Raw genomic sequence first — 21,566 nt, forward strand, 5'->3', positions numbered from 1 at the left:
TCATTAATTTTGTACTACTTCAGGATGAATTGACCAAATTTTTTCAGTTATAAAATAATATGAAAATAAGTTGGTTACTTTTTTGAAAATATTTCGCTTGTCATTGGATAAAACAGATATTTGAACTATAAATTCCTAAGTCCTAGGTGAAAACATTGTCTAAAATAGCGTGAAGTTAGGTGACATTTTTATGACGTCATAAACTATAACAATAATGCCACGAAATACCCAAATCTATGTGTCACAACGATCTATTTTGAACATGATAGGCAAGAAAAATCTTACATGTCTGCCTATGTAAGACCATTGTAATCTTTGCTGTAAAGTAAATTGGGCTTATTTACTTTCCGGTTACATTGGTTCAAATATTGTGATAATGGATGAAGTCTTGCCAGGGTAGAATTCTTTACTCTTCGGTGATATTGGTCCAAGGTTTGCAACCATTTTGCTCCTAGTATTGCAAGATACGAATCATTTGTTATTCAACTCCTTTGGTTCATGTCTTGCAATGAAAGAAGACTGCTTTGCTCTTTCACTATTGTGGTTCAAGTCATACCATGGACAAATTCTGTTGTCGGTCAATACCTAATGTATAACGCTACAATTATCTTGATTTGCTTAGAAAAAATATACTTAGTATGTTTTTATTTCTTAAACACGATTAACACCCAAGTCAAAACCACAACGCAAATAAAACATCCTTGATAGTATATATCATATGCATACAAATTCATTTTTACTTTAGAATAAAATCGTTACAACTTTAAGAGCGCATCTGTTTCATCGGCTATAACTTTCCGCTGATTTTACCAATATCAGTCTGCTATTTGTTACAGTGCGTTCCACGCGTTAACTATTTTATGACATCTTCATACAAAATATGTGACAGTATTCACTTTCTCAATACTCTGCAGACGAGTAGAAATTAATTTCTGAACGTTGTCAAGACATTTTAGTCACTTAAATACATATTCGTATGTGCATATCAAATGTTACTTTAAACAACATTTTAATATGATTTTGAAAGAATTGATAGTATTCATGCTAACTTTTCTTGGCTGTATATACTGTGAAAAGAAGAAATTATATATAGGTGTATTGCTGGAGCTATCAGACCATTGGTATGTGAGGTACACCAACTTTTTCCCGACCGTGTTCGAGAACGCATTCCAGGGAATATATAACAGATCGGATATTCTGGCAGACTATGAATTCGAAATGGTTATTAAGGACACTCAGGTATGAATAAGGCTAAAGCATACAATAGTAAACTTTAAGACACTATAATGATCTGTTACACATCCATGTCCGGTCAGGAAGAGTTACATTTTTGTTGAAAATGTATCAGCGAACTGCGGTAGTTGCAACCTTACCGAAACTGTAACAATAGATATAGTGTTAAACGTTACACTCTTACTCTCGATGTATGCTCGAATCTTACTGATATGTTTCAATCAATATTTTGGTAAAACTCACTCTCAGAAACTGTTACATTTTGGTAAATGTTATTCTTTGTTGTAACTTTATTATCCAGCAACGTATGTTACACTCGTACAGTAAATCTTAGGATCAATATTTTGATAAAATTATATTTTTGTTAAAATAATCGTATTATTATGTTATTTATTTATTTTTTGGGGTTTAATGTCGCACCGACACACTTAAAGGTCTTATTGCGACTTTCCAGCTTTGATGGTGGAGGAAGACCCAAGGTGCCCGTCCGTGCATTATTTCTGGGTAGAACCACCGACCCTCCGTAAGCCAGCTGGATGGCTTCCTAACAAAGAATTCAACGCCCCGAGTGAGGCTCGAGGCTCGAACCAACATCGATGAGGGGCAAGTGATTTGAAGTCAGAGACCTTAACCACTTGGTCACGGAGATCCCTTATTATGTGAAAATCAATATTTTGGTAAATGTTACACTCTTTGTTGTGCATGTAACAGGAAATGACACAGGACAGTTGCAGGTTTCGGTTTTCAAATCGACAAAAACAACATTTTGAAAATATTTGGACGCATTAAAGTATTTATTCAGTCATTTATGATATTTTAGTATTTATATAAACTATTTCTTTAATACATATGTGTTTGATACTCCTATTCTCCCGGTAAGAAACATTCTATGAAAAACGTTATAAAGCCTTAAATGAATTAATATTAACTACCAGTTTGTATTTCTGGTATTCATCAAATCCTCAAAATAGGTCTTAAGGTCCCAAAAGCGTGTCTTGCCTTCCCTAATCTTGCTTTGATATCCTCATCATCGCATCCGCTCTTAGATACAATTCTACCCAGGTAGGGGAAGCTGCTGACGTCTTCGATGGATTTTCCATCAAGGATGATGACAGAGTTGTTCTAGGCATTGAGTCTGAGTGATCTGGTTTTGCTGGTGTTGATTTTAAGGCCAGTTGATTTTGCTCATGCAAGGCTACCGTTTTCTGTTGTATGTGCTGGAATTGGTGAGATAGTAAGCTCACATCATCTTTAAAGTCGAGCTCTTCTAGCTTGGTAGTGAGTATCCACTGTATACCACTAAGTGGTTTCATCTTTTCAGTGACATGGCGACATTGTTTATTGACACGTAAGAGGTAGAAATGTTTTTTTCCAGCAAATATATATTCAGATTCAGATCAATCAAAAGTTCAACACACGGCAAATGAATTATTCATTAATTGAAAGAAATATAAAGACGGGCGAGCACAGATACGTGATGTATTTATTACAATCATAAAACGGGACACCTCGATCATTTAGAAATTTTGATTTCAAAAGAAAGTTCCGTTTTGCATCATGGTACATTTTACACTCTGTCGACAGGATCATGTCGGCATATTCTTCATGTTAAATGATTGGTCATATTCTGTATGAAATATGTTTGCAATTACAAAAGAGCCGATCAGAAAAAAAAAGTCCATTAGCTAATAAGACCTAAATACCAGACTTCTAGAAGTTCGAACACAACTCCCAAGGTAAAACTAGCACTTAATCTGGTAAGAAATGTAACAATTAGACCAAATTATAAACCCTAGATCGATTGTATTATATGTCACGATATTCAGACACAACGATCGCAAAACACTTTTATTTTAGAATTTAAAATGTGTGTCAAATTTGAGCCAGCATACGAAATTACTCCATAACGGCAGTATTTTACCACGTGACAGACAGGTTCTTCAACAACTTTGTGTACACCCTTAAGAATCAAAATTGTATTGCAAAATGGTCAGATTGTATTTAGAACAAGGCAAATGTTCGTTTTCCAGAAATGAATGAAATCAGCAATATTTCATATTATAAGTCTGATAACGAAAAGAAGAATCTATCTTAACGACTTTGTTTCAGTTTCAACTTTAACTTTCTCTAAATCATTTGAGACAGAAAGGCAAAAAATCATGCACGAATTCTTGATAAATAAATGTTATCGTCAAAGCATATTTAAGTGATTTATAACCATTTCCAGTTTAACAGGTAAAACTGTTGGTAACCATTACCAAACCCACCTTTTGCCAAATAGATGCTCAGTTGGTTATTCCATGTGCTTCTCCGTAATCATGATTTGTGGATTTTGATTATGTACAAGAACTTTACGGTTTCAGGCTCGATATGAAACACCGTTCTGTAGTTTTGACTTAATCCAGCTATAGAGGATATTTGTTTGTTTCAATGAGAGATCGAAGTATCTTTCATGGAGCGAACATCAGATGCAATATGTCCGCGAGTTGCGTGGCCATGTCAAAAATGTAAGATATTATGGTGTTCACAAGTGAAAAATATTATACCTTAAAAAAAGACAAACATAAGTTTACTCATTTCAACAGTTTCATAATTTCTTACCAGCGAATTCACTGTGAAAATACCGAATGTACGCTCTTATATTGCAATAATTTACTGAGGAACATGTATGAAAATGCTAACTTAAACTTTCCAGAAATATTTACTTTCTCGGCTACATCCTAAAGCGACAAGGTTTCGATGCATGTATGCTTCAGCACAGCAATTCTACAAATCCTCTACGACAAAAGGTTTCTTCTTACAGCCTTTCTGTGGTGTCTTAATTGACACAATAATCTTTTTATTGGTCCATAGACAAATGTTGTCTCCCATTTCAATGACACGAAATATGACTCTAAATGTGATACAAAATGGTAAGTAAAGGATAGATTAAAGGGAATATTAAACTAAGCATGTGATATTTTTATCCCCATGGTAATATGCACTTTACGCTTGTGGCAAATTGCTTTTGCATTAATGCTAAATTTCCAGTGAATATCGCCTATACCTTTTATATTTGGATCTCTGTGATATTGATTGAAATTAAAACAAATATGATATTCAAGCCAAAGGTAATTTTCACATCATGGAATTCTTTCTACAAAACTTCAGCAACAGCTGAAACCATGTTTTGAATTGGATGTGCAATGCCATTTTAAAGGTGGACTGCTCAGACTTGGTCCAATTTTGCTTTCCGAAAACGATCTTTTTTCCATTTGAGAAGGCAGATTGTAAGCATACTTCAGAGGAAAAGGCATTGTAGTACCATGTCACAGATTCCAAGATCTCCAGATCACATCTCCTGTGAAATTTATGATTGACGGTTTTTTTATCTCACATGAAATTGCATTCTTCAGATTCCAATATTAAAGTGCATGTTAATATTTGAATCGCATTTCTCACATATTGCTGTTTTATGAAATTTATTTTCCATAAGTATTAGACTAGTTTTCATACAAACTGATCCGTTGGAAAATAGTTAATGAATATTTACTAACGATACCTTATTGCCAATTTCTGCTTCAGCGCAGATGAAATGAAAGTGCGACCGAGTTTGTTGTCAGGTAAATATTATAGCGACCATATTCTACTACCATACCTTCAACGGAGACAATGCTTTTTCTTTGATGCAGCAAAAGCAAACCTACCTGGACGGTTACTGTCTTGGAGACTATTTGGACCTACTTGAAACTTGAAAAAAAGTGTTCTTACACTAAAGAACAATCTTGGATAAGACGAAATTCAGAAAATGACTTATTTAGAGACTATCGCATTGAAGCCTAGGCTTAAATATAAATCATTGTTGCTTTTTTATTTTTGTCTTTCTCATTCTTTATTATTATAGCATTGAAATAAAGCCACAACGGTTAACTTTATCATTTATTATTAAACTTATATTTTCTGGACTTTTGGGATCATGGAGTCCATTTAACATATGTGTAGGGGGCGTAGAAGATGTTGCACATTTCATTACCTCTCATGAACAGACTCTAACAAACCGAGTCTGCTATTATTATTCTTGGTTGCATTCTTTGCTTCCAAAGGATCTTTTTACAGATTTTATTATTTATTTATTTTATGTACAATGACTTTTTTGGAAGGCCATAAGTGATAGAATTTATTTAATGACCCTCGTATAGGTGATATAAAATAGAAAAAAATGGAAACTTCACAGGTCGCTCAAAAACACGACAAAAACGAAAATGTTGCAGGCTCGGTTTGATTGAGCCTGTTCATGGACGGTAGTGGAAATGCAAGCTACCGTCCACGCCCTCTAGCCCCGGGTTGAGCAGAACTCAACATTTACACATGCTAAAAGTACAAAAAGCAATTTAGAGACATCCGCAGATGTATTCAAACGGCGGTACACATGGAACCTTCAATGATACACGTGTAGAGGCGTGTAATTCCATGAAAAGCGGCGTTTGGTCCCCAGATAAAGTAATGGGTTTGCCCCAAACGAGAAAACAATGGGAAGAACTAAACAAACTGGAATTTAGAAAGGGGATCTGAGATTATGGAGCCTGCATATCAAAGGAACTGTCAAGAGACAAAAGTAAAGGTATGCACCATAACCAAGGGGTGATTAAACAATACCCAAGGCTATGAAAGCGGGGGTACTGGAACCACCCGAGCCAAAATGGTCATGCTGAGAAACTAAACAGTACAAATAACACGACATAAAAGTCGTGCTGAACGATCTAAGAAGATCGAAATATAACAGCCCTGATTGAATGTACTTTGAAAAGCGGCGTTTGGTCCCCAGATAAAGTAATGGGTTTGCCCCCAAACGAGAAAAAAATGGGCAGAACTAAACAAACTGGAATTTAGAAAGGGGATAATAAGTTCATCAGGTGTCTTGACAAATTATCATAGGATACCATCGAGGCTGTGAACTCTATTTTCCATCGTCGCAATTATTCTCAATAACTTAATGTTTCAGGTCAAAAGTCATTAGTCCCCTTTCTCTTTTAAGCAGGGGAAGTACAATCGGAGGGTAAGTTTATACGGGTTAACTCTAGGTTACTGTAGCGTAGTACATTACTGAAATAATGTTGTTAGAACAAGAGATCGAATAACAATTTTATTTACATTACTTGATTTCTGTGATTAAATATAACATTGTTTACACTGAGATTTCATAGTTACATATTAATTTCTTTGCCAACCCTTTTGACCTGGCTTATCTTTTGAAAATCTCTGAAACCCATACTTGTGTGAAGTGTCAAGGGCACGCAATATTGCATTATTATTGGATAAAAGAAAATAAGAAACAAATCAAGCTTTCATATATGACAACCTGTATGCCAGAAAAAAATGCATGTGAAATAAAAGCATGTAAGTGATTACCCTTGAAATAAAATAGTATGAAGATGAAACTTCAGATAAGCGGGAAGCTAAATATACTCTCATTAGAGACAATACTGATTTATTTTTTAACTGACCGCTTCATGCCTGAGACTTCAATGGATATTAAAATAATTGTCAGACATAACACGCTTCAAATAGAATGCAATGATACTAATTGCGGATACCGACGGCGATAAACGGAGAATAGTTAGCGACTTGATGAAATTCTCCATTTAAATATTATGCGGGATATGATTTGTCTGAAGCAAACGGTGGGTTTCTACGTATGCAGATGATGAAGGGTCAGTTAAGAAAAATAAAAAAAATATCTACAAAATGTATCTTGTTTCTTAATAATCTGATTTTAAAAAATGGTTACATTCTTTGTTTAGAAAAATGGGTGTCGTAAGCTAAATATCCTAATCGTATTGCACAGAAGCTGTTGTTAAATAAGATACAAGCCATCTGAAGGATTTAGGAGTCTGCAACTACATTATAGTAATAACTTTTGCAATAAAGCTTATGATGTATGGTTTTATGTATTTCAGGGTAAAGCTGGTTTAGCCGCGAGACAATTAACTTAAATGATGACGGTACAGCCACCTTAGGTTGCCATTATCTTATGATGTATGGTTTTATGTATTTCGGGATAAAGCTGGTTTAGCCGCGAGACAATTAACTTAAATGATGACGGTACGGCCACCTTAGGTTGCCATTATCTTATGATGCATGGTTTTATGTATTTCGGGATAAAGCTGGTTTAGCCGCGAGACAATTAACTTAAATGATGACGGTACGGCCACCTTAGGTTGCCATTATCTTATGATGTATGGTTTTATGTATTTCGGGATAAAGCTGGTTTAGCCGCGAGACAATTAACTTAAATGATGACGGTACGGCCACCTTAGGTTGCCATTATCTTATGATGTATGGTTTTATGTATTTCAGGGTAAAGCTGGTTTAGCCGCGAGACAATTAACTTAAATGATGACGGTACGGCCACCTTAGGTTGCCATTATCTTATGATGTATGGTTTTATGTATTTCGGGATAAAGCTGGTTTAGCCGCGAGACAAGTAACTTAAATGATGACGCTACGGCCACCTTAGGTTGCCATTATCTTATGATGTATGGTTTTATGTAATTCAGGGTAAAGCTGGTTTAGCCGCGAGACAAGTAACTTAAATGATGACGGTACGGCCACCTTAGGTTGCCATTATCTTATGATGTATGGTTTTATGTATTTCAGGGTAAAGCTGGTTTAGCCGCGAGACAATTAACTGAAATGCTGACGGAAGGACCACCTAAAGTTGCTATCATCGGGCCAACACTTTCTGATTCCCTTACAGTCACGGGACAAATTGTACCTTTCTACAATGTCATAGAGGTAATACTTAACTTATGTTTGCATCCTGTAAATAAATGTTCACGTGGATTCACATTAATAGTTACAGTTTTAGGAAGGTAATAGATACTTATTGTAGTCATACAATATAGAGATAGAGTTTTCAAAATTGTAATGATTGCTGCTAGTTGCACATATCAAAATATGACATGTTATTTAACAAAAAAAAAACACTTGACACATGGAAAGAAGGTCTATTTGCAAGATCATATATGGACCAAAGCAGAGTTGTTGTTGTTTTTTATTTGTTTTTTTTTTTTTTTTTTTTTTGCCTGATCGCCAAGTATCGACTTAGTTTGTGACATATTACCATTCTAAAGTTAAACGCCATATTTTGTTTGGCTAAGGTCAAATCCTTTTAAAGAATATCTAATTGCAAATGTTTTTTTATGATGACACGCAATAAAACTATACCATAGTTTGTACCATTGACGGAGCAAACAACTCAATAAGTCTGCATTTAATTTTGTAGGGCAACATTAAAACAGAAAATCACTGCTTATCGTTTCCTTTTCTGTTGATCTTTGAGTTTGGGTTTGACTTTAAAGAACGAGCTATGGAAAACCAAATTTTCTCTTAATGTGCATGGGTTCCTCATTCAGTACTCAAAATAAACTGAAAAGTTTAATTTGGAAGGAAAACAAGAGTTCTTTACAATCAGGCTGTCCGTGTTCACTAATGGTCTCTGGCACATATTTGACTGTAGTTATAAATATCATTCTGGACGATTGGATTTTACAATAAAGACACGTTTTTGATCTTGACTCCTGATTGACTGAAATATAAACTATTCACACTTATGCAGCCAATCAACTTTTCGTGCAAATTTGAAACATTTCTGCTGAGACTCTTATGGAAAATAGACATCTTAACTAAGCTATCAGTCATTTATATTTTACAAAAACTTTCCATTCGATAAAAGTTCATTATCCATTAATAAAATTTCAGATTTTCCTGCAAATACCTTAATCTCGGTCAAAAACCTCGCTTAATATCTTCGCAGGAACCGTTGACTATAGGCAAAAGATCCGTAACGAAACTCCGCACTTTCCATGTGATTCGCAAGTCGGCGTTTTTGGTTGTAAATGTAGCTGAACGAGCACAAATATTTTCTGTAAAAAAACGGAGAATACCGAAATAGCATACGGAAAATACATAATACGTCATTTCCGGATTGTTATTACGAGAACACTATTTTTTCTCCAAAAATGGCCATTCCTTTTTTCTGTTTATATTAATTTCTGTAAAACACTGTCATGAAGAAACCAATACCATTATAAATCCCGCTAGGGACATATTCAAAACGCGACAATCTATTTAATGTGTCATATCGACTTGATGGAGGATTTATTTTATTTGGGTTTTACGGCGCACCAACACAGTATAGGTTATATGGCGCCAAACAGGACTACAAATTTTGGTTTCACATCTCATTTACATCGAAAAAAAAATATGAGGTATGGAATCAAAATTTGCATACCTGCTTGAATCACAGAGTTACAGCAAAACCAAGTGTTAAGACCGTATTAGTTGCATCTTACGATCATGCAAGGCTAAGGCAGTGGTTCCAATTCTTTTTTTATACAGATCTAGAGGAATATGCAAATTATGTATAACATTAAAACAATGACGAAGATGGAAAGCTATGTGCGAAATACCACAACCTTCCTCACATAAAACTTTACAACAGTGTATGGGTGGATATATAATTTATACAAAATATACACAATTAGTAAATCAAAAGAGCAATACGGACAAAATAAACACATAAAGGAATAAAGTTGGGCACCACCTTTGGAGTTTAAGACTATTAATTTCCAGCAACCCCTCGCTCGTTATCCCCACCATGTTCCAAAATGAAAGTTATCCCCGACAGGTGAATCCCTTACATACATAATGATAACAAAGTGTGCAGTAGTAAAACACAAACATTCTCGTGTTAAAATATAGAAAACACGTGTGCTTAATACCTTCACAGATGTCAGCACAATCGAGAAAAACATCATGAAGGGTTCTTCAAACAGGTAAATTATACGAAATTAATAATTTATATTGTTTTTCGTCAAAGATCAAGTGAATATCAGGTGCAGAACTTCACGTCATGAAAATATACACTTTAATTTCACATGTAAACAAGAAATATCTTTAAAAATGATGGTCGGCGAATTGTAATAAGGAAAGAAGTTTATGAATTTTTCATCTAACATTCATCTTTCATCTAACAGTTTTCAAATTGCAAAACTAAACACCGCACTTTAACAATTTAAATGGTTCTCTTTTAATTTTTCGCAAAGGTTTCGTAGGGTTGCAATTTTGTTTCGTTTATCCTTACACGAATAATTACAGCAGTAGTTTGATGAAGATTTATGAAGCGGTTCATGAGAAGAGGTCATTAAACGTGTTTATATTTTTAGCTAAATTGGTCCCTATCCCCATTTGTAACAAAATAGCAGGAGACCTTACGATATTGTTACACATCGAGTTTGATAAAAATCCATTACATTTTAGTGGTTAATGCGAAGAAAGGCATATCTACTTTTAGCTATAGTGGTCCCTAATAGGGCCCAAGTTCCTATATAAATAAATTTGGAAGAGGACCTTATAATGATGCTCCAGACCAAGTATGACAAAGATCCACCAGGCTGTTCATGAGACGCTGTATAAAAGCAATTCTAGTTTTAGATCTAGCAGCCCCTAAAAGGGTTCAAATGTTCCAGCTGAAAAAAGTTGGCTGCGGGCCTAATAAAGATGCTACAAATCAAGTTTGATTAGAATACATGTGAAAAAATCAATTAAAGGATTTTTTTATTTATTATCTTTATTTAGTTCTAAAATAGGCCAACTGATCCCGCTATAACAAATAGCATATTCGCTATTCATGAATCTTTGGACAATGACGTCACACCTATAAAAAAGTGAAGGTCAAGCAAAACATACATTTGTAATTATTTCAATATTTCTGTTTCATAAGCAAAGTTTGACCATAGTCATATCACATAGATAAACTGTATGCAGCGTACCTTCATTTCAGTGTAACGAGATTCAGTCATTATATAGCATATATATAATAAAACGTATTTCAACTGAGTTCAATATTTGCATACCATACTAAAGAAAAATATTCATATATAATAAATCAGTTAAATAACTTATAACAAATATATCAAAGCAAACAAGTAGTCATTTTAATATGCAACCTGAATAAGTCACAAAAGCAAGAAACCTTTTCATATACAGACGACAATTGTAACAAGGAAAATCTTTTAAAAAGCACTTCTCTACATAAAAGACTCTTATCACACCCTTATTCACGTGATACGCAGACCGTATTCAGCTCTTTCTTTAATTTGATATATGTTGGTATTGAACAGGTTTTTATCATATTTATTTAACTTACTTATCATTTTGAGATATATCAATATTCTTGCTAAGTATACTGAGCCAAAGTTAGCTTTAAAACTGTGAACAGCGTCGTTTAGGATAAACGCTTTGTCTACATTTCACTCAGCGTAGCACAATCAACAGAGTGAAAGAAATTGACACTCTCGTCCAATCAGGCAGAGTGTTGCATAAATCTTCCATTTTGATAAATTATCTATAATGCGTTATCAAGTAGTTTGATTGGCAAACTGAAGTCACGTGGCATAGGTAACGAAAACGAATTTAGACGGCGTCGCCGAAAAAAACAAAAAGAAAACATTTCCTTTATTCCATGATTTTAGAACGATTTAGGGCATAACTTTATCCATTTCACTAAAATTAATCTCCTGTGCTATGACAAAAGGATATTAGAAGGAACTAAAATGAAAAATGCTATTAATCAAACTTATAGGTTTCTTTTATATTCTGCTAAGGTCTGGTTTTCAGTTTTTATCATTTTGCAAGACATTATGTATACAAAAGGCTTCTAGCACAATATTTCTGATTACACCATAATATGTCAAACAATATACGGAACAACATCAGTCATTAATTAGGTCTAAAATTGTGCTTCCACGATGTATATGAAAGAAGTCCAAACTTTTACACTGCTTGAATGACAATTCTTATGTTAGCAAGTGTTCCTGATTGGAACCAAAAGTAGGAACTTATTTTTTCATCAATTTATGATAGAAATGTAATGGAGTATGGGTGTAGGATAAAGTGATGGTAAATCAGATCTGAATATCGGGTATTTGATATATGAAACAAATCTTAATTAGATATTTGTTATATGAAACAATGAGAGATCTAAATCATTGGCCTTTAACCGCACTGGAGATCGTACATGATAATCTCAATGGAAACACTGAAATCTTTTGCTGTTATTGTTATCCACTGAAAATAAAACATACGTAAAAGTATACACAGCTTTTTGTATCGATCAATGAATGAGATATAATGTACATGCGACAGAAATTTAATTTGTTATATAAACTATTTTATAGAACACCATACTATAATAATACAGTGCAATCATAAAGACCCAGTTTTATAATAACTCCCAACTTGGTCTAACGAAAGACAGTCTTACTCCTGTGATTACCTTTACTCTCTTACAATGTAGGAAAAGCAGCTTATTTTAATTCTTTACGTAAACTTACAACTGTAGAAATATCCAGGAGATGACCTATATAGAGGCGAATATTTTCCTGTTAAATTCACACTTCCTGCATTAATGGATTTGTTGGATAAGCAAAAACACAACAAAAGTCTGTCTTAAAAGTATTCAATATACACTTACTAAAAGGTCTTGAAACGGACTTCAGCTAAACAATTCCTGACCTATTCAACCTCTTGTGGTGCCTGGTCAGAGAATTCATAAAAGTCGGTCACACACTCTACTGTATATGATTACATATTACTTGATGAATGGCCATAAAGGTAAATTATACGCCTTCCGCAAGTCAGTTGAATTACTTCTCTATATAAAAAAGATCTTTATCTTAAGGAGGTAGGTTACCTTGTTACCAGGGTAAATTCGAATTAGCTGAATCGCAACAATATTTTGTATTTCGTGTAATTTAATGTTTTAACAGCTATAATCTCAATTTCGTGTATCTCTCTGTCCCGTCAGGTACAATTTTTATCCAGGTATGAAGTACATGATTCTCCAAAGGTATTTTATAATGAAAGAAGAAGGAAAATACAGCTATTTGACACTTTTCAGTGTATTTGGTGTTATTGTTATCCGTAGAAGTCTGCATAATTGCTAATTTTACTAGTATGCGCGTTAGCTTTCTAATTTAAGCTTAAAATGTTTATGTCGCGGGGCTCGTGTTTCCATGGTAATGCAGTTTCTCTCATTTTTAAACAATTATGTAAGAGAACGGTTTTTTCGACGGCTTCAGTGCCATTCTGTTAATGACCAGCATGGAATATTTGGGTAATATTATTAGAAAAATACCAAGCACTTTACATGGTATCCTATTTTTCTTAATGTTTAAAGTAACCATGGCAACAGAGATGTTAAAAATAGCTTATATCTTGATTTTTATCGTAATTTCTTATAAAAATATTGAATAAAATTATCTTTCTTGTAAATGCAGCTTTAAAGCATCTTATTTCTAACGTAAGTAATGTTTTCGTATTAGTTGCATTCATTCAAACAAATTTCACAGCTTCAAATGCCTACAGCAGTACCTCTCGTCTGAAATTTTTTATGGAAAAATCGTCCTGCATGCTGCTATTATTCTCTTGGATATTGTTGAAATGAAAATAAAAAGCCGAAGCCGTGTTCCTTAAATAGACCAGTGTCAACGCTTTTGAATTTTACATTTAGATATATAGGTCACGTGCTTCGTTTCCATGGTAACATCAATTTAATTCAAGAAACCACAATTTTCTTCTGAAATTTGAACAAGATTTTAAAGCTTAGTTTTAGTACAGAAGTAGCCTAACAAATTATCAACGGAAAAATAGGTATTACAAATCAGACTGCCCAATTTTTATTTGAAAATGGCCGTAAAAAGTAACCTTTCATCCAACTATATTCCTTATAACATCAGTTACCATCATCCATTTTCTTACATTCCGCATAACATTTCAATATAACTACATAAAAAAGCAAAACATTATTATTCAGAGCGAAAGACTCATAAAAAATATTTCAGCAAATAATGGCTGTTAAAAAATTGTTCAAATAAAGAAAATTCACATAATTACGTACTTTCAAAATAAAAGCTATAAATTTGCGCGGCAACTGACACGTAACGTCATGACGTCAGTGACGTCATTTTAAGGCAACAATGTTTTGAAGCGTTTCTGCGGCAATTTATTAATCATTTTTGCATCATTAAACCATGAAGCATCAGACCGGAGACAGGTTCATAATTTTTTTCCAGAAGAATGGATATACAAACGCTTTTAATTAAGAAATGAAATGATATTTTTCGGTGTTCATGCGAAATGAACGACAGAATAGGATTGGCAATTAAACATGAATCGTGCGAAATGAACGACAGAATAGGATCGGTAAATCGCGATTCATGTTTAATTTGCCGATCCTATTCTGTCGTTCAATTCGCATGAACACCGAAAAAATAGTTTGATTTCTTATATTTACATTATATTTCCTTTCCGTTTGTAAACAAGATAATATTATAAATTGCACATATTTTGTGGCCATTAACATTAAAATCAGCTTCCCGGCCATTCTGTTAAACACACGGAATAACTGCGACGTCATCTAAGGAACGTTCTCCCTGACTATACGCGGACGTCGTCAAAACAGCGGTCGATTATCACTAAGCAGCGATGACGTAAATTTCGTGCCTTTCCTTTTGCTGTTCATACGAAATGAACGTCATAATTTCCAATAGAAAAGAATAGGGTGAATGTAAATATTTTGCCAAAAACGTCGTCGTAAATCATCACGTTAGCTTCCGGTTGGGCATTTAAATTCTAATATACTTGTCTCTTTTAAAACACTCTTACGCTAGAATGACGTCACGTTAACGTGTGGTGACGTCAGAGTTTTTGTTGCGATCAAAAAAGAGCGCATCTATATTTTATCTACTGTTTTAGATTAAGGGCATATTAGAATCGAAATAATTTATAGCACAACCGTCTTTTAACACTATTTACGCACGATGGGTGGTTATACGTCGGGCGTAATAATTTCACGAGGCCGTACTCTTTTGCTATAAATTATTTCTTAATTATATGTCGACCCCAACAGCGAGAAGAGCTAAGTTATTTTAACGAATCACCTTCTCAAAAGCGCAACATCAAATGAATCACATTTTTCTAAAATTGTCTGTAAGCCAACTACTGAATCTTTGTGATGGTAAAGTGAACATTATTTATTTTCAAAGCTCATAGAACAAACGAAATTATAAAACAGAAATGAAATTAAATTCGCAAAACAACGTAGATCTAGAACGAAATTTCGTTTAATCTCATAATCACACGAGACCTCTTTTTCCGGTAAAGGCGCTGTCTCTGCACTTTAAATTACTACACGTTCAGCGTGTTTTTGGATCTGTCCAATCAGGTGGCACAAAAATAAAATAAAAACTTAAAAAAAGCAGGTGAATATCGCTTATTGAAGTGTTTTAGAAGTTTTATATTTTGATACCAAGCTCTGTTAAGTAACCGGACAAATGTTGTCCATTGAAGTTATCTATATACTTATATGGCGGTCAAAGTGATAAATTTAGCATGAATATATCTTCCAAACTCTTGAAAATATGTCGTTAAAATCTTATCTTCAGTCCAACTTAACTTACTGGAGGTAAGTATCCCGGACGATAATCTCTTGTGTCATTATGAGCACACTTTGATGTGTGTAAACGGTCTTTAAGCATCAAATGAGCCAAGGTTAATTTTGATATTTCTTTACTAAATGGTTGAAACCTTGGAATGAATTCTGTGAAAGTAATAAATGTATATGTCTAAAGGTCTTATGTTATGTTTCTTTTTCTCGGTAGTGGTTATATCGGACCATGCCAAACATTACGACAACCGGTGTAGTTACCATTTCTATGCGTTTGATAAATTAATCAGAATGATACATGATTTCATGATTAAACGGCCTGAAACGATTATATTTTTTATCATTTGTATTTTACAGCTTTCATATATTGCAACAACAGCTACGACCACGGACAGGGATCTTTTCTCCACACTTTTTAAAGTGAACCAGGTTACAAATGCGCTGAATCCTCTGCTGATCCAAATGATGAAGTATTTTGGATGGACAAGGGTTGGAACCATAGCACACCAAGAGGAATTTTCAGTATCGGTACGTAAACAACACCCTTCCTTTTACAATAAAGTGACATTTTTGTGGCAGGGTTGGGTTTTAATGTGGGTTAAATTTAGAAGAAAAACAACCGTGATACAAACTACAAAATGCAAATAATTATGACACCTGCCATCTTCTCGGCTAGAAATAAGTTGTTCCATCCATTTCAGGCGGAGACTTCCATCTCTTATCCACGTTAAACAAGAAACATTATTTTTACTTGTCACTATTTCATTTGGGAATGGGTAAGTATATGGTGCAGCAAGTGACAGAATATTACTCTAAAGGTACCATCTCGCATTGTAAACGTATGCCTTTCACCAACCATTTTGTCTCCTTATATCTAATATATATAAAGTGAACGTATACATTGGTTCGGTTACTTTTACAAACGTGTCAGAGAAATGTGTAAATGTATGTTATCATTCTGAATAATCACTTTGAGCTAGCTGCTTGAAGAAAAAAATCTCAGATAGCCAGAATACTGTAGACCGCAATAAAATACATGTATTGTTAAATCATAAAGAGCTATTTTTAATAGATTTCTTGGGTTGTTTCAATCCGCAAATTAAAACCTAATGAATTTAATTCCTATTCTTTTTATCTTCAAAAGTTTAATTCCGCGAATTCTTACCAACATGAAACTGTCATGCAAGCCAAAACCCTGAATCTCCATGCCACAAAATTAAACAACTTTACAATACACATGTTCACCGTACATTTTAGAGTATTAAATGAATGCTGTTTGATGAATATGATTTCAGTTGCTGAAATGATGATACCAAAGTAATTGATTGTAGTTCCCCATTGCAAGATTTAATTGGAAGTCTTCGCTGAACACAATACTATAGTCTAATAATGAAAATAATAATACCTTTAATATGGAAAATATTGAAATAATTTGAATGGTTGTCATATTTAGCAAAGCCGCCGCGGAACAATGAAACAGTATTTACCTACAGGTGCTGTAAACCATTTTAAATGGTCCATCAAGCTTCTAGTTTAATAACCATTTTTGGAATCAAATGTGTTTTCATTAGCTCGTAAATGTAACGACAAAGAAGCAGGAAGTAAAACGAACGCGATTTATTGAGTTCAAGTAAATGTTTATCTATTTAAAAATTTAGAGTAGTCGGTAAAAATTCTAGCAAAGCTCTCCACTGCGATAGCAAAACAACAGAAATGTAATGTTCACATGGAGAAAATTTGAAGCTGTATATTATAACATTACCAGCCTAGAAAATATTGTTTACAATTAATAAAAATTTGTTTCTGGATTATCATCTTCAGACGTGCCCTTTTAAATACTATCCGTAAATCGCAATTTTTTGCAAACAATCGAAACCTTTTCATCATTGCTAAGTTACACTCGTAGTTTATGGTACAAAAATGCATGTGTCTATAGTAACATAATTGTTTAGTGACAATTAGTAATAAAGTACTGTGTACTGGGATATCCTTGATCGAGCGGTTACTGTCACTGACTCTGAATCGCCCCTAAATAGCCTCAGTTCGAAAGCATATTTTTTTCATAGAATTCGTCAATGTCAAAACTGACCAGTTTGCTTGCTGAATGCCAATGTTTCTGTCCAGTTTGCTATCAGAATGTCAATGTATCTGACCAATTTGCTTGTTGAATGTCAATGTGTCTGTGCAGTTTGCTTGCTGAATGCCAATATTTCTGTCCAGTTTGCTATCAGAATGTCAATGTATCTGTGCAGTTTGCTTGCGGAATACCAATGTTTCTCTCCAGTTTGCTTTCAGAATACCAATGTTTTGAACCAGCTTTCTTTTGGAATGCCGACGTTTCTGTTCAGCTTGCTTGCAGAATGCTAACGCTTCTATCCAGCTTACACACCAATGTTTCTGTCCAGCTTGCTTGTGGAATGTCGATGTTTGTGTCCAGGTTGCTTGCGGAATGCTGATAATTATGTCCAGCATGCAGGACACCGATGTATCTATCTTGCTTGCTTGTGGGAGACAACTGTTTCTATCCAGAATTCCACTTTTCAAACTGATAATGACTTAAAATCGTTTTCTGATTCATGCAAACATGTATATTACAGTTGTTTAACTTCATCCTTAATGGATTTTGTGTTACAGAGTTGGCATAATTTTTCATGTCAATGTTATCAATTATAATTTCAGCTAAACTTTTCATTGGGCAGACTTTACGCCGTTATCATATTTTTAATCTTGAAATCATTTCCAGGGTTAGCGTTAGAACTTCCGTATTTGAGAGCTGCAGACCTAGACATTTCAGAAATAATTTCAAAATGAATTTCATGTCATAAATGTTGATTCTACGAAGCGTGAAAGGGCCATCAGACGCTAATACGTTTTATTACGTTAGGTGCGGAAAGGATTTCAGAAAGATTTAAACTATGTATATACTTAAAGCCCAACAATTATTCTTGGAGTATGTTGGTATTATGAAATGGCTTGACGGAATTAAACTGAGCTTAATTGAAGAAGACCGTAGTTTTCTTTTCGCCTATATCTAATGTTTGTGTATATTGTCAAAAGTAAGTCTGAATAGGCTTGTTAATCTTTTTCATACACGTACCTCAAACTTATACTGATCTTGAAGAACAATACCATCATAAAATAAGCATTATTCTGATCACAATGAAGGCGTAGAGATCCCTTTTGCGCCGCAATTTAATGAGTTATGGATAAATATCGGCTTTATGGTTTCTTTATTCCCTTTTTTAAACATTTTCAGGGATTGTAATAAATTAACGCAGCTGTAGCGATACCTTCGTGACTGGCATCACCATCATTTCATAGCAAAGAAAAAGAATTTCAATATTGTCGATGAAATGGCAACGGAATCAAATTTCGTAATTTTCCAGGATATGATAATAGTTATCAAATAATGCTAAAGAGAAACTGTTGTCGCTTGTGTACGTAGAACACGAGCTGTGATTCATGGCACACAAAATCGGCAGCGTAAATTTAAATAAAATATACTTTTGCTAGATATGATGACACTAAGGTAGCAGGGTACACTTTCGAATTTTGGCCCCCGTCAATATTTGTTATAAAGAGAACATCGTGATTTTGGATGTCTGTAAATTAAGGTGAGAGATAATGATTATTAATTCTTTAGAAAATCTATACAGCCGATACATGTAAAATTCTGATGTCAGTTGGAAAACTAACTGCTGGTAGCTTTGTATGATCAATGAGACACATTTTCGCGGAAAAATTCAATTCACGGAAGGGTTCTGTGCTTGTTGATTGATACTCAGGAACATTTTCGTTATTTTCTGAAAAAACGAGCTGGATGGGGCCCCATTCCGTTTATGTCCTGACGTTCAGTAAGGACTATTAAATTAAGAAATGCAATAAAATTTGACATTGTTCTTGCAGCGGGATCATTGTAGACTGTTCAAAAGGTGCAGAATTGATGATTTTGGCATGCTATTTTTCATGGATGATGTAAACCTTCCGCTTTGATAACTTTCTTTATTCTTGTATGAGAATCCTGATCTTGCCATTAATTAAAAGCACAAAACATGCACGCACTTTTTAAAATGGCCACCCAAATATTGCTCATAGGGGAAGTGCAATATTGCGACTCGCTACATGTAAGACCGTCCGTGCCCAAAATTTTCGCATCTAAGTGTACCTTGCTACCTAAATATAAACATGCTGTTTTCAAGTAAATAGGTTCTCTGTTCTGAGTAGTGAATAGTTTCTTTGTAATATATTATTTTTTTAGCTATACAAGTTCGCTTTTAGGCTTTGCCTCATATCATATTAACGATAAGTCCCCAATCTATGCGGTGCCTTAAATCATATTATTTTAAAAGTTTGCATTGTACCATAACATTTGTATGTGCGCATGCCCTACCAGAAGCTAACGTGACGATTTACGACAACATTTACGACAAATTAAGTGTGTTTGTATATTTATTCTTCTAAAAAATCATTAACCTGTCTCTGATATGATGCTTAATGGTTTAATAATGCTGAAATGATGAATAAATTACCACAGAACATTATTACCTTAAAATGACATCATCGACGTCATGACGTTACGTGTCAGTTACCGCGCAAAATTAATAGCTTTTCTCTTGGAAGTACGTAATTCTGAGCATTTTTTTATTGATTTCTTCGGATGGGGTTATTGCTAATAACTTAATAAATGAAATCCATTTATTATGTTTTTGCAATATGTGGCATAAAGGTTAGATCCCCACCTTTGATGATGCATATCAACTGTTAATATTTGTCTTTTCTTGATAAAATTAGTCACCTATCACATATTATGTATGATGGTGTAACAGAACCATTTATTGTTAATTGTGTTTTTAAATTCGTCATTTAGATATTAAATGACAGATTTCAATCAAAGATACGTGTTGGTTTTTGATTTGATTTACTACATCATCAAACAGAGCTCATAAAGTGAGTGTAAGATATATACCTTGTTTATATGGAGCTAATGCTACGGAGCTTGCATAAATACAGATTTATTGAAAAATAAATATATTTATGTAAGAAGATCTTGATAATTTGCGCGTAAGCTTTTCGTGCACCGCAATTGAATAATATTAAAACCCGTACCGTCCCGTACTTACATAAATATATATATTTTTCAATAAATCTGTATATATTGAAATGTTATGCGGAATGTAAGAAAATGTATGATGGTAATAAAATTATTGGGAACATAGTTGGGTGAAAGGTTACTTATTACGGCCATTTTCAAATAAAAATTGGCAGTTTGATTTGTAATACCTATTTTCCCGTTTCCATTGATAATTTGGTTCTTATATCCTTCAAATATGCTCTAAAATTGTTAAAATTTCAGTAGAAAAAAGTGATTTCTTGAATTAAAATAATGTTACCATGGAAACGAATCCCATAACCTATATATCTAAATGTAAAATTCAAAAACGTTGGCACTGGTCTGTTTAAGGATCACAGCCTCTGCTTTTTTATCTGTATTTCAACACTATCCATGAGAATAATAATTCCAAGCACAAAGATTTTTCCTTAAAAATGTCAGACGATGAGTTCTGCTGTAAGTATTTTAAGCTTCAAAATTTGTTTAAATAAATGCAAAAACACGAACATTTTACTTTAGAAATAAAATGTTTTGAAGCTACACTGAACGAGACAAATAATTTTATTTAATATTTTTCTAAGAAAGTATGATAAAAAGCGAGATATAAGGTATTTAAACATCTCTGTTGCCATGGTTACTTTAAACGCTAAGATAAATTGGATACCATGTTTGGTATTCTGCTAATAATATTGCCCTAATATTCCATGTTGGTCATTTACAAAATGGCCTTAAAGC

General features: G+C 33.9%; 1 protein-coding gene across 1 annotated transcript in view; it reads left to right on the forward strand.

Moving 5' to 3' along the window:
- Positions 1-1,041: 1,041 nt before the first annotated feature.
- The window catches only part of LOC128549363 (gamma-aminobutyric acid type B receptor subunit 1-like), a 57,992-nt gene continuing 37,467 nt past the window's right edge, over positions 1,042-21,566 (forward strand). The window contains exons 1-3 of the mRNA XM_053525985.1: positions 1,042-1,239; positions 7,870-8,007; positions 16,079-16,249. Coding sequence (XP_053381960.1) covers positions 1,042-1,239; positions 7,870-8,007; positions 16,079-16,249 — 507 coding nt within the window. The remainder of the gene's footprint in view (positions 1,240-7,869; positions 8,008-16,078; positions 16,250-21,566) is intronic.

The sequence above is a fragment of the Mercenaria mercenaria genome, chromosome 16 (genome assembly GCF_021730395.1).
Source record: "Mercenaria mercenaria strain notata chromosome 16, MADL_Memer_1, whole genome shotgun sequence".
NCBI lineage: Eukaryota > Metazoa > Mollusca > Bivalvia > Venerida > Veneridae > Mercenaria > Mercenaria mercenaria.